Source organism: Idiotropiscis lumnitzeri, chromosome 7, assembly GCF_059441095.1.
Source record: "Idiotropiscis lumnitzeri isolate Australia: NSW breed Sydney's pygmy pipehorse chromosome 7, RoL_Ilum_1.0, whole genome shotgun sequence".
NCBI classification, from domain to species: domain Eukaryota; kingdom Metazoa; phylum Chordata; class Actinopteri; order Syngnathiformes; family Syngnathidae; genus Idiotropiscis; species Idiotropiscis lumnitzeri.
This window is the reverse complement of record NC_142397.1, coordinates 8,345,719-8,361,079: the sequence shown is the minus strand read 5'-3', so window position 1 is coordinate 8,361,079 and position 15,361 is coordinate 8,345,719. Positions and strand designations below refer to the sequence as shown.

Below are 15,361 nucleotides of genomic sequence, written 5' to 3'. Positions count from 1 at the left end.
GCGCGCCCCTCTCTGTACAGTGCATATTTATTTATTAGTCGAATGAAGCTCCGAATTCTCGCGTGGGGACTCCTGGTTGCCCCTGACAACCGGGCGGGGACGCTTTGGACGTGCTCACTAAAATTACTCTAAAGTGTGTGTGTCACCACAAAGGCAACGGCTGGGCTCATTCTGCCATGCCAGACACAGTTTGGTCCACACCGAAGTCAATCAACCGTAAATTTAAGCAGGACACGTGTCACCATGGAAACCACCTGCAGCGGTGACAGTGGCCTACAGTTAAACTTAAGCACGTATAGAAGCTCAGATAAAGCCACATTTGTCAATTTCCTTTTTTTAAACGAAAAACTGGGAACTAGCTTGTTTCCGTTCTATGATAACAGCAACACTGCCTCCTAGCGGACAGACAAGGGATGGCCTTTCAACACGTGAATATCTGAGACCTGTGTGCGATGTTTGTCTAAAAATAAATGCAAGTACCCACCAGGGTTATTATAGTTTGGTAATTTTAATTCTATTTTGTCTTGAGTTTTTTTTAGTCAACTTTAATTAGTTTACAGGATGGCTTTGTTCGTTTCTATTGGTTGTAGTTGAGCTTAAATATTAGTTTTTGTTTTTTATTATTATTATTTTTTAAACGTAGTTTACTTGTGTATAAAATTAATAAACGACCATAGTATGTATTGTGTAGTAAAAAAAACTAAAACAAATATTGTGAAACATAACAGTTTACAGTTATAACAGTCCGCAGACTCCTCTCAGTAGTCACCAGATTCGCCATAGCGATGACGTTTGGCCCAGTTTTTGCCCCAGATGCAAGTTAGCATTTTCATCAAAAACAAACAAACCAACAAAAAAAAAAAACTTGTCTGTCACATGGGCAACGTAAGATGGCTGCCCTCTGGCTTCAGCCACGAGGAGCCTATTGATAGTCCATTAAAGCGATGAACTTCGATAGTGATGTCCGCATGAATTTTGGTGCCAATTGATCACCGCAATTGAACGTTATAAGCAATGAACGTACACATTCCCAATGGAGAATCTGGAATCGGTCCCTTCGATGACTCAACAGTGAAACATGGAGCGAGCAGAGGGGGGCATGGCCAGTTAACTCATTAAAAGTAGGCGTTTTTCCAAGTCGTCACTTATTGCCTAATTTCTCCAAAATGAATGGATAAAAAAGAAAACGATAACTAATTTCAGTTTCCTGATCAAAGCTTGTTTGTGAAAAAAGGGCCATCTTGGCTGGGCAGCTCTTTTAAAATATTAGTCAGTGCAAAGGCAATTTAAAGCACTGATATTTTATTAGTGTGTGTGTAAATAGTAGTAGACAGAAGGTTCTAAGAATGTTTTCCAAGAATTCTTCTAAGAATTCTTAGAAACCTGCGAATTGATTTTGGGTGTGAACGCAATTGTGAATGCTTTTTTGTATGTACTGTTTTGACTGGACTGAATGAATGGAACCAAAGGTAACTGCTTGTATTTTTTCCAGGTTTCATTCACACATAATGAGAAATGTGAGCTAAGTCTTTTAATGAATGCGAACAGGACTACATTGACCAGTGTTGAGATAAAAAAAAAAATGGCTTTAATGTTGACTAATCACCACTAGATGTCGCTATCTTATTGTGTCTGGAAATTGGCCAAACCAGACAATCAGGCACACGTGTGGGACGTTTCAATTCAAATGATTCATCATTTACAAAGATAAAATTAATTTTTTCACATTCAATCTGCTAAATCAGTGATTCTCTGTGTGGTACTTAGGTGAAAGCATCACTGAATTAAATGTTTCAACTGTGAATAATGTTAGTGGCTTACAATAACATAAAATAATTTGAAGAAATGAAACATCTGCCTCGTGTTCATTAACACTGCTACTGCATTTTAGTGTTGATCATTATTTTGGTACTTGAAGGGCCAAGTATTTATTTATTTTTTTTATTTAGTGGCACATTTCGTAAAAAAGTTAGAGAACCACAACGAGACACAATTTATAATCATTTCCAGTCGAAGCCCAGTGTGCATGTGATGTCAAATCAACACCAATGTCATCAAATCACCTATTGATGTTGAATTGACATCTGATGCCCACTGGGAGTCATTAAAAAGACTTTGCCTCAAACCAGTTTTGCCTGGGTTATTGAAAAAAAAAATCTTTATTGCACACATTAAATTCCAAGCTGAATAGTCACGGACTGCATCTGCTGCTGTTTGGAAAAAGACTTGACTACTCACTGACTTGCCCGCAGCTGTCCAAATGTCCAAAATGTGATTTCCCATGGAGCCAAGTGCAGGCGAGAGAGGCCCGATTTAAACATAAAAGTAGAAATAGTCATCAGTGTGTACTGTGTGCCCATTTTCCTGTCAGATTGGAAGGCTAAGTATGTTTACTAGTCTTGGTCCGCGGATGTCTCGGCAAAAATGCACAAAAACTCACAGCAAGTAAACAGCTGTGTAACAGCCTTGACATCATCTCACTTTGGAGAGATAAAGCGCGCCAAGATTATCACCCTGGTGAGCCGTCACGACAACATGAAAGTTTACATGAAGTCAATGAGAAATATTCTTGTAAAAGTTGTTTTTAGGTCCGTGTTTATAAGTAAGAGGGTACAAACAGGTTGTGCAGGCGGAAATATTTAAATGAATTGATTCAAATGCAAATGATCACATTCCAGTTGATCATCGATTTTGCACGAAATGCACCATATCGGATTTCAATCCACTCGATCTGGTCGGTAAAGTCCACAATTTAGGCTGCCTCAATGGAAGCCTCGGGAGATGACGACAAAAGGTGACTGCTTGCAGATTCACTGCCACACTCCACGCACACACACCACAATCGAAATGTCTTTTCAAATGTCGTTGTTGTTCGTGACATTCAGAAGTGACGCCCACCAGAAAAAGTGCAGTTGTGTCAACAGCACAACTTACTCCAGGTGTGTGTGTGTGTACGAGTTGCAGGAGAGTGGCAAGCTCTGCCACATGAGCCATGACCACGCCAAATGCGCATGCGCCACAATATTAGGTACGTGTGCACCAGTGGTGGGCGGTCAAGGTCATCAAGGCCTTCTCTGCTAGCCTAACATAGTCAAGAAATCATGAAGATATTCTTCACATTGATGTCATATTAGATCCTAGAGTTGAATTTTTAGGTGAGAGCTTTTATCCAATCGGAATTCAGCTTGCTCGTGTTGCCAGGCAGATTTCATAATACCAGTAGCATGCACTATTTGTTCGAGGCCTTCAAACACAATCGTGCAGGCGTCTGTTCTATGTCTCAAGGAAGCTTTTACCGTTGATAGACACTTGGGATAGCCAATCAGATTGTGAGCTGATGACAGTAAGGCCTTCTCGCTGGCCTGATGCTGAAGGTGATAAACGCGACTTGTGATTGGAAACTCACTCGCGAGGGGGCTATGCAGAATCAACACACCCGGAAGTCGTAACTGGCGTCCATTCGAAAATGTAAAATATATTCTTGCTTTTTTAAACCACAATGGCCGAAGGAGGGACAAGTGTGGATTTAATTGCAGATACACTTGCGAGGCCGTTTTCAAGACGGACCTTTCAAGAGAAGCTTGGTCGTCCAACACTCACTCAATCGTTTTACCATATTGCTGTCATATATTCTGCCATCAACAACTTTGTGAAATACTGCGTGATTGGGAAAGGCGCAGGCACCTTGAAGCTGCCGTTAATGTCATGAAGGAGAGTGATGGAGTGAAGGTGATGGGCGCATTTCAAAAGATGGACACATCAGAGAGATGAGCACGGCCTGATTTCGGCAGATGGATGAGTGCTTTCAAAAAAGGATCCAAAATGTGTTGCGCTCTCTTGTGGAAGTGCATACAGCGGCTTCAAAATGCAAAACAAAACAAAACAAAACAACAAAGAGCTAAACAAAACAGCAAATTAAAAACGACCAAAAACTTTAAAAAAAAACAAAAAAAAAGGAAATTAAAAAACATTCATTTGGTGACGTGATAATCTTTGTTGTTTTTGTTTATATTTTTTAAATTTGCGTTTGTGATTATTTTTTTCTTTTTGTGTATAGTCTGTTGCGATTTATATTTGCTGTTGTTTTTTTTATTTGGTGTAGCATTTTATTTTCGTTTTTTGAATTTGCTGTTTTTTACTTTGCTTTTGTGATTTTGTTTTTTTTTAATGTTATTTTATTGCATTTCATGGCCACCATATGTTGCGCTCCATGGAAATAGCAAAGAGAATGCGGAGAGTTAACAATCATGCTGCTGAAAAATAGTGCAAGTATAAACCACCCCCCCCCTCTTTTTTTTTTTACAAGTAACTTCATATTTCCACAAACCTCTCTCGACACCGTGCCCCAATTAACCAACCAAGTGTGTTGTCTGCTTGAACACCACACCTCAAGTTGACACCTCTCTCACTCCCTGAGGGGAAAAAAATAACAAGTGTGTAATTACCTGTGATATGATTTATACCACCTTGCATCCCAGTTGTCTTTAGCGCAACACATTACAACTGCATCGCTGAAGAAATTGCTAATGTATTGAAATGCACTCTATAATAATGCACCCTGTAAAACATATTGTATTCACATAATAAAAATAAAATGTAAATAATGAAACAGTTTGTGCATTATGAAATAATTCCTTGCAACTCCTTCTGGTGTTTGCGACTTGGCCACTGGGGGCAGCATACTCATGATGTCATATTTAATAAGTATTATAAAAATGCATTGTATGATTGGAGGCCTCCAACTCATGTACTGTAACCCAATTCAATGCCATTTTTGTAGTAGAGTAAATAAACACCTCAGGCCACTTGGGGAAAAAAAATGTCCGTAAAAGGTAATACGATCATTTTGTATGCTTTCCAACTAAATTTGAGTGCGGGACATGTACAACTGCAACATGTCAGAGTGAGCTCTTTAAATGATCTACGATGTCCTGTTTACGGCGCAGTCCTAGATTTCTTCAGACTAATATATTCTAAGTTTGTGTTTGGTTAAAAAAAAAAAAAAAATGAATGCATGAAAATGTCAGAGCAAGTCGGCCAATGCGAACTGAAAGGGTCCTCGGGCTTTGCGCAACCTATCGCATTGGATTCAAGTTGAAGAGCCTTGACATTAAAAAGAACACATGTCAAATTGCTGATATAAATATATAAAAGCGTTCTCCCTTTGACTGTGGACCCATTTATTTGTTTATGCAGCTGCGTTTTTAGTCATATGAATGTTTGTTGGCCCGGAGTCATTCATGAATATTTTCCCTGTGCGTGTTTACATTGAGATGAGAGGTCAGAGAGAGGCGAGGAAAAGTCATAGTAAATATGACACAGAGTCAAAGATGTGAGACGAGATGCAAAGGCACAGCAACGTGTACTGTATGCATGGAAAATTTGAAGTATTGAAAAGAAGAAACACATTGAAATGACTCGTTATTTAAGCAAACATGTCCCAAAGCATCAAAAAGAGTTCAGGTAGTTCTTCTCAGACTCCAGCCAGCATCTTGAAACATACATTTGTCAGATTAAAAAAAAGTAACTTGTTTAATGTCCCCCCCCCCCTCCTGGAACAATATAACAACAATATTCAGTACTGGTAATCCAACAGAGAACAGGAATAATTTAAAAAGACGGGGAGAGAAAGAAACAGCACACTGATAAATGACTTGAAAATACTGCATAGTACAAATAGCCCGTGGCCGTTTGTCCTTTGTGTGTCCCGTTCGGAGCTGTACGGAGGGCAGACATGAGACAGACTCATCAGTTTTTTCATCAGCAAGGAAAAGACAAATCCGACCCCAGGAGATCCCCCCCCCCCCAAAAAAAAAAAAAAAAAAAAAAAAGATGAGTCAGTACCTTGGTCCTGCGTCGGGTGATCCGGCGACAAAGCACCGTCTGCAGGGTACGTTATTCAGGTTCGCTGCTATTTGTCGTCTTGTCCCACTCTATGCTCTCCTCACTGGGCGTGGGAGACGGCAGGGCGCCGGCCGCCCCCCCGGGTCGCATCTGGAGGCCCTGGAAGCGTCTGCACTCGGGGCAAATGCGGATGTGGCTGCAGCCTCTGGCCACCAGGGCGGCCTCCTGAGCCAGTCTGTGGGAGAGCGGCTCGGGCAGTCCCGTGCCGGCGCACAGCTTGCCGTTGGCGAGGCCCACGGCAGCCGCTCGCGCCCGGCGCTCCTCCTGGGGCAGGGGCAAGGGCAGGGGTCGCGGCCGCGTGACGGACGACGTCCGGCGTCGCCGCATCTGCAGGCTGTCGTGACACAGGACGATGCCCTGCAGCTCGCGCAGCATCTCCTCGCACACCGACTGCTGGAGCGCACCCACGGGTGGGAGCAGATAGTGAGAGAGAGGAGGGGGGGGGGTTAGAGGGAAGGAAAGGCAGAGAGGCCACACTGATCACACATTAGAGATTAGATGCTCGTCAATGCCACACATTGAAAATTTGCCAGTCAACAATCATATTAGTGCAATTCCTCAAGTGAGGCGAAAAATGGACCTATCTCGTTCAAAAAGAAGGACTCACAATTCGACGTTTGGCTTTCACATACTGCATGTTTATTGAAGTAAAGTCACAGTGTCGAGTCCATTTCGGGGAAAAAAAAAGACAAAGTCATCGAGTATCATTTGAAAGGCATCACATCAGAAATAGGCTGAGCACACGGCTTTAGCACATCTCGCCGAGACAAATAAGCTCAGCGTTTGAACCGTTTGCGTGGAAGGAGGCCGAGACCCGATAGCTGCTACAGGACTGTTAAAACAATCTCCATCTGAGACGAGGCTATGTTCAACGGACACCCTGATAACGGCACAATATTAGAAGGCTTGATATCAACACGTCATATAGAACGTCTTCTATGCTAGGAAATAACTTCAATATGAGTTGCATTGTCGGCCTGAGGATCTGCACACTTTGGAAGGCATCGAACAGGCCTGCTTGGATTTTAAGGTTAATAATCACACAGATCATTGATGAAAAGGCGACGACTGCCAGCACCGTTAATGCACCAAGAGACCGGACTACATTCAAGATGACATTTTCTATATTTCGATTTCTAACAGCATTACATACATGTAGACCACGTGAGGTAAATCTTTGGTTTTGTGCTCATTACATCTGGGAGCAGAAGGCGACTAACTACGAGTCAGACCTGCTCAGTGCGAGGGGAGCCTGGCGGCCCCGCGGGGGGCCGGGCGCCAGGGGGGGTAGAGGGATAGAAAGCAGATGCAGGTTACATAGGCCTCTCTCACCTCGCTTCCTGGCGCGTGCCTCAGCATCCACACAAACTCCAGCACCGCCATGAAGATGGCCACCAGTAGGCCGCACACCAGCACCACGAAGATGCCGCCGATGTTCTCCATGCCCAGACCTGCGGGAGGGGGGGAAGGAAATGAAAATTGGGGAGGAGAGCATGACGTGAATTGTGGAATGGGAGCAAGAAGAACCTTTGGCCCGGTGGTCCTCTTCTTTTGGACACTTGCCGCCATCCCACCATTTTCTCTTGAGGATCTCCAGGCGATTGTCCTCCTGAAGCTTGAGGATGGCCAGGTCAAACTCATCGCGGTACACAGAGCCTGCAGTCATAAATGAGGGAAAGCTCCAAAGCGTTCATACACACAAATGTATACACGGGGTACCTTGGTTTTGACGGTGACGCCATCAAGGTTCTAATATTTTTTTTATTTACACACACACACATATATATATATATATACATATATATGTATATATACATATATATATTTTTTTTCCACACAAACACATTTGTCAGATAACAAAAGCAACCTGTGAGCCCATATCTCCACCAAGGTTAGGCATTTATCAACTGGGAAATTATACCCGCACTTGCTTGATTTTTACAGTTGATATAGAAAATAAACACGCTCCTGTTAAAATAACATATCTGGGATACATTAAAAAAACAAGACAAAAAAAAAAACAAGGCAGCGGTAAATCTTTTAGTTATTATCATTTTTTATTTTTTTGGTAGCATTTGTTCTAAATGTATACTATTGCCTATATATTGTGTCTACATGTGTTGCGCCACCATATGTGTTAATATATCTGTTATGACCCATCTATGGCCTTTTTCATTATTAAGTTAAGTTGTTAAGTTTGACAGTTAACTGCAACTTGGAGTGGCAATAAACATCTCAAAGCCTCTTATTTATTTTTTGGGGGGAGGGCGGGAAGAATAAGGACTGTTCACTTTCTGCCCAATTGTTGCAAGCTGGGAGGTGAGTTGGATTCTCTGCCGCCTTCTCGCACTCGCTCGCAAGTCAAAGCAAAAAAAAAAAAAAAAAATCATCCTAACGACGGCCGACATCAAAATAAAGTTTGAGACAGCCTCACAGCGTGCATTGTAAAGATTAGGGTTAACCATCCTTGAGAGGAATTTAAATATCTCGTGTTTACTTTTAAGGTGTTACTCCCTCCGTCGACACCTCCAACTCAACATGCGATCAAAGGAGAAGCGACGGCAGACATGAGAGACTCGGAGCAAGCAGCGAGTCACGTCGCACCAGGGAACCAAATTTCACATTCTCTTATCTTCCATCAGAGAATGGAAAGAGACGTTCTATTAAAGCATGTTTGAGTTTGTCTTCTTTAAAAAAAAAAAAAATCTTGCATCATCTTTCCTCCCCGTGACAGCTACAAATAGTTTGCCTTTTCTCAGGCGCAACTTTTCCTCCAACTAAATTCTCGTCCTCCTCAAGCTCTCTTCACAGTCTCGCAATGAATTGAAGAGGCGTCCGCTGAATTTATTTGATGCTGAAATTTGATTTCCCCCCACTCACCCAGCGGCATTCCGATACCGTAGCCCTTGGTGTCGAGCAGCCCGCCGATCTGCGTCAGGTTGCAGTTCCTCTGGCGATAATACTCGTTCATGGTGCTCTCCAGCAGGTAGGCGTAGTTGGAATTGAGGACGCGAGCGATGCCCTCTTCCGTGCTCTTCACAAACACGCTGGGCTGCTTGGAGTGCATGAAGTTCCACATTCGTTGGTACGTCTGGTAGCGGGAGTTCTGCAGAGCCGTTGACAGACCGTATCGTTAGCGGACGCGTTTTGCAATTTGCTAAAGACATTCATTTATTGAATAAAAATTGAATAATAATAATTATTTAAAAAATTAAATAAATCAATCAACCATTCAACCGCCCATGTCTTGGAGTAACAAGAAAAAGTGCTGCTATTATCATATAGAACAGGCGTGGGCATACCACGGCCCGGGGGCCACATGTGGCCCCTTAAACGTTTTAATCCGGCCCACCAAACTTGAAAAAAATTAAATGAATAAAGCTTGTTCATGTTTTATTTTCTAAATATTGTAGTGTGTCAAAGACATATTTTTTTGTAATGCTTTTGTTCATTTTCATATAAAATTAAATGTATTTTTTTTTCTACGATGAGGTGAGGTGACCAAAACACTCCATCCATTTGCTCCTGGTCCGGCCCCTCTGTCAAATTTTAGAACCCATCGTGGCCCACTAATCAAAAAGTTTGCCCACCCCTGATATAGAATGTAAAATGTCATCGTCGTCATTTGGTATAGCCTCGCGGGGCAAATATAATTACACTGCGGGCCAAATTGGGCCAGCGGGCCAGAGTTTGACACCTGTGAACTAGTGAGTTAATGCGAAATGTTTTGCACTACTCACTCCCTATCCATCGCGAAAACAGGGGGAGACCGTCATTTCTCAAGTTACTGTTCTACACGACGACGTTTTATCACGGCAATCGACTGTCGGCGGACCGACCGTATTTCCACGGCTTCCTCCGTGAAATAGTAGCCCGAACTTGAGATTGTGTGACTTCTTCCAGCAGAAGTAGCAGTGATGCACATTTTGTTATTTTATGTGCGAGTTCTCTTTCCACTACTCTCCTCGCAGGACACATTCTTCACTTAGCATTCCAAGTTACTCTCCTTCTTTCTTTGACTTTGTCCGCACTGACATAATTAACAGCCCGGGTAGGCGATAGAACACGCAAGGAAGCAGCCACTAGGCCGATGAATTTTATTCCTCCGCACCAGATCATTCCTCACTTGCCCTATCACATGCTCTTTCTCTAATTTCCAAATTATTGTTTTTTTCTTTCTCGCTAAAGTCACGGTGGGTGCTTCACTTGAGGACTAGCGCTAGTGATGGGTAAATGAAGCTTCAAATCTGCTTCGTGAACCAGTTGTAGTATTTTTGGACTCCTGTAGATGGCACTCTCTGATCAACATTGGGCTGACTTGCCATTTTTTAAAACCCTTTATTTAAACCAACAGTGCCATCTAGAGGACACAAAAATACAACAACTGTTACGTGAAGCAAATTTGAAGCTTCATTTTCCCATCACTAACTCGCGCCTCGAGTTCTGAGCAGAAAGCTATTGAGCAGTTGTGGTCAAGGAGGGAGGAAACCAGTGATTGGCGCGAGACAGGAAGGTGACCAAGGGGGATAAGATCACCGATGACCCTTGGATTAAAAGTCCTCTTAGGTCAATCTGCGCGAGTTTCCTATTGACTGAGCACCATAAACAATCTATCAAAAAGTAATGACGTGCGTGAGCCCTGACCTGGAAGAAGGTCATGGTGGAGCCGCCGTGCATGGTGCCATACTCGATGGCCGTCTGATCCGCCAGGTCGTCCACTGACTCGATGGGCACCTCCATCCTCTGCACGGTGAGGAAGGCGGCCAGGTTGGCGGTGTACGAGGAGATGATGATTAATGTGAACGCCCACCTGTGCGGGGGGACGAGAGCATATGTATGCCCTTATGCAAATGAGCAGACAGCTGTATGGCGATAAACAACGAGGGAGTGTGCGCGGCTTTACGACGGCGGCACACCTTAGACGGGAAGACATGGCAACCTGTTCATGAGGAGGGCATGGATGAAGGTGATAATGTTGGCGCGGGATGAAAGGGGAGAGGGGGGTGTCATGCTGCAAAAAATAAGCGTAAAGAATATGCCTTGGTCACATCACAGCTGGATTACTGTAATGCACTTTATTTTGGGGTCAGACAATCCTCCATCAAGTGTCTCCAGTTGGTCCAAAATGCTGCTGCCAGCCTCTTGTTAAGAGGGAGCACACAACTCCGACTCTGATGTCCCTTCCGTGGCTCCCTCTTGACTGGTACTGGTTAAGAGGGCGCACACAACTCCGACTCTGATGTCCCTTCCGTGGCTCCCTGTACATTTTGGAGTTCTTTTTCAGATTTGTGAATGGTTCTCACCCCACCTTACTTCTCTGAGGTCCTCCATTCTTGCGCACCTCAGGTCTGCGGACCAGACACTATTAGAGGTATCGAGGACTAAGCGAAGGTTCAGAGGGGATCGAGCCTTTTCCATTGTCGGTCCCTCTCTTTGGAACGACCTCCCGCTAAACGTTAGGCAAGCGTTCCATCTTTAAAACTTGTCTTAAAACTCATTTTTATTCTTTGGCTATTGACTCAGCATGAGACTTGTTTTTTATTTTATTTTATTGTTTTGGTGCTTTTTAGTGTCTTCGTTATTATTTTTTTATGATTGTTTCTTGTTCAAGGACTTAACTTTTGTTCCGCACTTTGCATACAGCAATGGTTGTCTTTAAGAATTTTATAAATACAGTTGAGTTGATTTGTGGTTCCCTCTATAGATAATAACTATAGTTATTTGCTATAAAACATGTTTTATTCATATTTTAGAGTGTCTGGAGAACATAAATTCCTGTGGGTGATGTGATTTAGTTTGTCAGACTTTTTTTTTTAAATGATTAATTCAAAGAAGGTTATTTGATTTTTTTTCTTTAAAAACCCTCCAGTTTGACACACTTTTAGGCAACAAAGGAAGAAAAACCCGAAAGTTGCTACAATAAACGGATTCCCTTGTAACCTTGTCCAGGTGTGAAAGAACCCGACAGCGCACAAGATGACGAACGCTCTCGTTCAGAGGTGACGCCTGAAAGCAGTCTAACAAAATGAAACCAGACAAAGGAATGAAGATGACGACGAGATGCCAGACCAGCAACTATGATGCGTGTCGTGCGCCACACTGACCACACTCCGCTGACACAGCGCGTGGACAGCGCCCTGGGGGCGATGGTGGACCCTTGCTGCATGAATCCCCCGACGGGGAACCACAGGCTATTTCCCAGGGAGTACTGATTGATGAGCAGGTTGCAGCGTCCTTTCAGGCAAGGGTGCGGGTTGTACCACTCGTAAGGTGTCAATCTGTGGAGAACAAGACGTGCAACGGTGTGCGGGGCTTGAGGCAAGCAGCGTGAGTGAGTTGAGGAATTGGCAATAAGATAAAAAGCAAGTCAAAGCAGAGCAGGAGAGGGAATTAAATCCAACAGTTACAAAGTCTTTTGGTTGCCACCAGATTGTCGACAAACTTCTTATTCTCATGTGCTGCCGACTTTAATATGAACAGAAGTTTGTAATATATGGATCAGTGCTGTTCAGAAAAGTTAGTTTGTTCTAGTGGTAACTTCCCGCGGTAGATATCAAGCATAAAAATCAGCGTGAGACGAGACAGAGCTAAGATATAATATTTTCAGTGAACATTTTCATCAATTAAAGTGGACTTAGAAGTCCATCCATCCATTATCTGAGCTGCTTCACCTCACGAGGGGCGCGGGTATTGATGGGTAAAAGAAAAGTGTGGTTCTGTCTGTGTGGGTTTTCTGTAGTGATGGGTAAATGAAGCTTCAAATCTGCTTCATGAACCAGTTGTAGTATTTTTGGACTCCTGTAGATGGCACTCTCTGATCAACATTGGGCTGAAAGTTGCCATTTTTTAAACCCTTTATTGAAACCAACAGTGCCATCTAGAGGACTCAAAAATACAACAACTGTTTCATGAAGCAAATTTCAAGCTTCATTTTCCCATCACTAGTCGCGGGTGTGATGGAACCTATCCCAGCTGACTTCGGGCAGTAGGCATGGCAGGGCACACAAAGGGACAATTTAGAGTGTCCAATCATTTTCGGAATGTGGGTGAAAACCGGAGTACCCGAAGAAAACCCACGCAGGCACAAGGAGAACATGCAAACTCCACACAGGAAGGCTGGAGCCGGAATCGAACCCACGACCTCTGCACTGTGAGGCCATCCTGCTAACCAGTCGTTCCACTGACTTAAAAGTCTTGTAGCATCATTTTGGATAAAACTTTGATTATATTTTATACAGTCCCAAGAATATAGCACACTACTTGGGCTACAAAGCAGCATAAATACCGTATTTTTCAGATTATAAATCGCTCTGGAGTATAAATTGCATTTTGGGGGGAAATGTATCTTACACAAACCAAGACCAAGAACAGTAGAGCTCAAACTCGCACCCAAAATCACTGTTCCTTAGTTAATCGTGGGTGCGTTCGGAAATAAGCTCAGAGCATGGCCTGCTTCACTCCAACTGTTTGGAAACTCAGAGCGTTGTTCAAATGAACCATTTGGGTTATTCCGATTGGCCCAAAATAGGAGTGCCGGAGCCCGGTGGGTCAGGCAGTACAAGGATTCGTTTCTCCAACTACTTGTCATGAGTGGATGACTGTCGAGCACTTCAAAATTTGAATCACCGGCTCAACAGTAGCAATGTTGCTGTTGGCAGCCAATCAAAAATGCAAATGAGTTTCCACCGAAAAAAGAAGAAAAAAAAAAGAAAAAAACATTCCGCGTCGCTAGCTATGTTTCAACTTCAGCCGGTTTCGACTGTGTTGCACGGTGCACAGCTGGTCCAAAATGGATGGATTTGATTGCAATGCCTTGTTTTTAGTTTCAGTTCTTTATCTGTCCACCAGGTGTCAGTGTTATGCTGAAGAGCGAGGCCGGGCAAGAGCACATCTCTTCTATTTTTGTTGGATATGATCACCTGCAGAGACTGACTGAAGAGGATGAAAACATGTGTGTCCCCCGACCCCCCCCCGCCCCCCTACCCTCACCCCATATTTCTAATCACACAAACACTATTCTGCTCTCTGGTCTCTTTTGTTCTCTCCCAGTCGAATTTTTTTCACCATGACTTCACACGTCCTTCTGGGCAGCCGAAGCTTTCGCGATCTCCTACGGCGCTGCAAATCCTTTCATGTCATTTGACAAAGGCAGAGCGATTGAGAAAACGAGGTAAATGGCTTCAATGATGATTTTTAGCCTTCTTGTCTTTGGTAGCAGTTGATGTACATTTCTTGGAAGGGAGAATTACATTTCATCTAAGTTGATTCAAAAATAGACGTGGTGGAAATTCAGAGTTAGCAAAAACATGACTGTCGAGGCACTTTTGCACCGATTAATGGCACACCTGTGTACTTTTGAGTGTGAAGTGGATTGTCCGCTACCGATCTCATTAGGGCAGCAAAGATTATAGGAAAAAAATTGTATTGCGATTTTTCTGACTGATATTGCGATTTTGATTTGAATTGCGATTTTCTTTACAAAGTACAGTCTGTAATGCTGCGGCGCTAGATAGCTTGGCTCCTAGCATGCAAGCAGCGGCGAAATAAATTACTTCCGGGACTACGGGCAACAGCGCGCCGCATTTCTTTTTATTTTATTTATTTATTTTTTTAAACCAGACCTGCTTTGTGAGTGTGGGGCAAAAAAAGAAAAACAGCTTTGACTATCTCGAAATCGCGTTCTCTGAGATTGCAATTTCAATCCTAAAACGATAAATTTTTCAGCCCTACAAGCCATTATGTTTTGCTACATTCCCCAGAGGCAACCCAACAAAACAGTTAATACATCCATATGACCCAATATCTTTTTGTAATCGTTTTCAATTTAGGTCAGCGACAGTCTGCCGCAACGCCAATTTTAACGTGCGCTGTAATTTATCGCTATAACGCCTCAGGAAAAAAATTCCAGCTGTTGCTGAATTTAACCCTTAATTCATAAATATTAAATTACATTACTATATGACAAATTCTATTAGCATCACTATCATGAAAACCTGATGTGCAGGAAAAAATAAATGAAAAAAAGGAGGAATGTTATCTTGTCAAACTCTAGCAAAACAGTTGATCAGTGTTATCAAAACGTCTGCCGTCAGTGTGCGCGTGCGTGTGTGTGTCTACCTGGCCACCAGGAAGAGCACGCAGCTCACGGCCAAGTAGGCCAACAGCATGAAGAGCCACACGCCTGGAGAGAACGGGTCCAGGAAGGAGAAGTAACCTGGCCGTCGACCCTGAAACACAAACGCACAGAACCGTGTTTCCGCTCTCATGTTTCAACCTTTGATCATGTTTCAAATCACCTCAATCCAACCCGACAAGGGTGTTGAAAGCAGGAAGGTTAATCGTTTAAATACCCAGTCTTTAAAACGTGACGAGGAACAAATCAACAACGCGGTCAATGAGATTAATTCGCGTCCAAAGTTCCGCGTTGAATCCGCCACCGTATTTTACTGTCAGTTAA

The 15,361-nt window shown here is 43.1% G+C and overlaps 1 protein-coding gene across 4 annotated transcripts in view; it reads right to left on the bottom strand.

The window, feature by feature from the left end:
- Nucleotides 1-5,803: 5,803 nt before the first annotated feature.
- Nucleotides 5,804-15,361, bottom strand: part of grik4 (glutamate receptor, ionotropic, kainate 4) — a 246,026-nt gene continuing 236,468 nt past the window's right edge. For 3 of the 4 annotated variants that reach the window (XM_088300430.1, XM_088300429.1, XM_088300431.1), the window contains 7 exons: nucleotides 15,022-15,131; nucleotides 12,009-12,182; nucleotides 10,549-10,714; nucleotides 8,785-9,010; nucleotides 7,432-7,560; nucleotides 7,237-7,355; nucleotides 5,804-6,297 (listed from right to left, as the gene is read on the bottom strand). In XM_088300430.1, the coding sequence (XP_088156556.1) occupies nucleotides 5,896-6,297; nucleotides 7,237-7,355; nucleotides 7,432-7,560; nucleotides 8,785-9,010; nucleotides 10,549-10,714; nucleotides 12,009-12,182; nucleotides 15,022-15,131 (1,326 nt within the window). In that variant the 3' untranslated portion in view covers nucleotides 5,804-5,895. The remainder of the gene's footprint in view (nucleotides 6,298-7,236; nucleotides 7,356-7,431; nucleotides 7,561-8,784; nucleotides 9,011-10,548; nucleotides 10,715-12,008; nucleotides 12,183-15,021; nucleotides 15,132-15,361) is intronic. The other variant, XM_088300432.1, reaches the window with a different exon arrangement.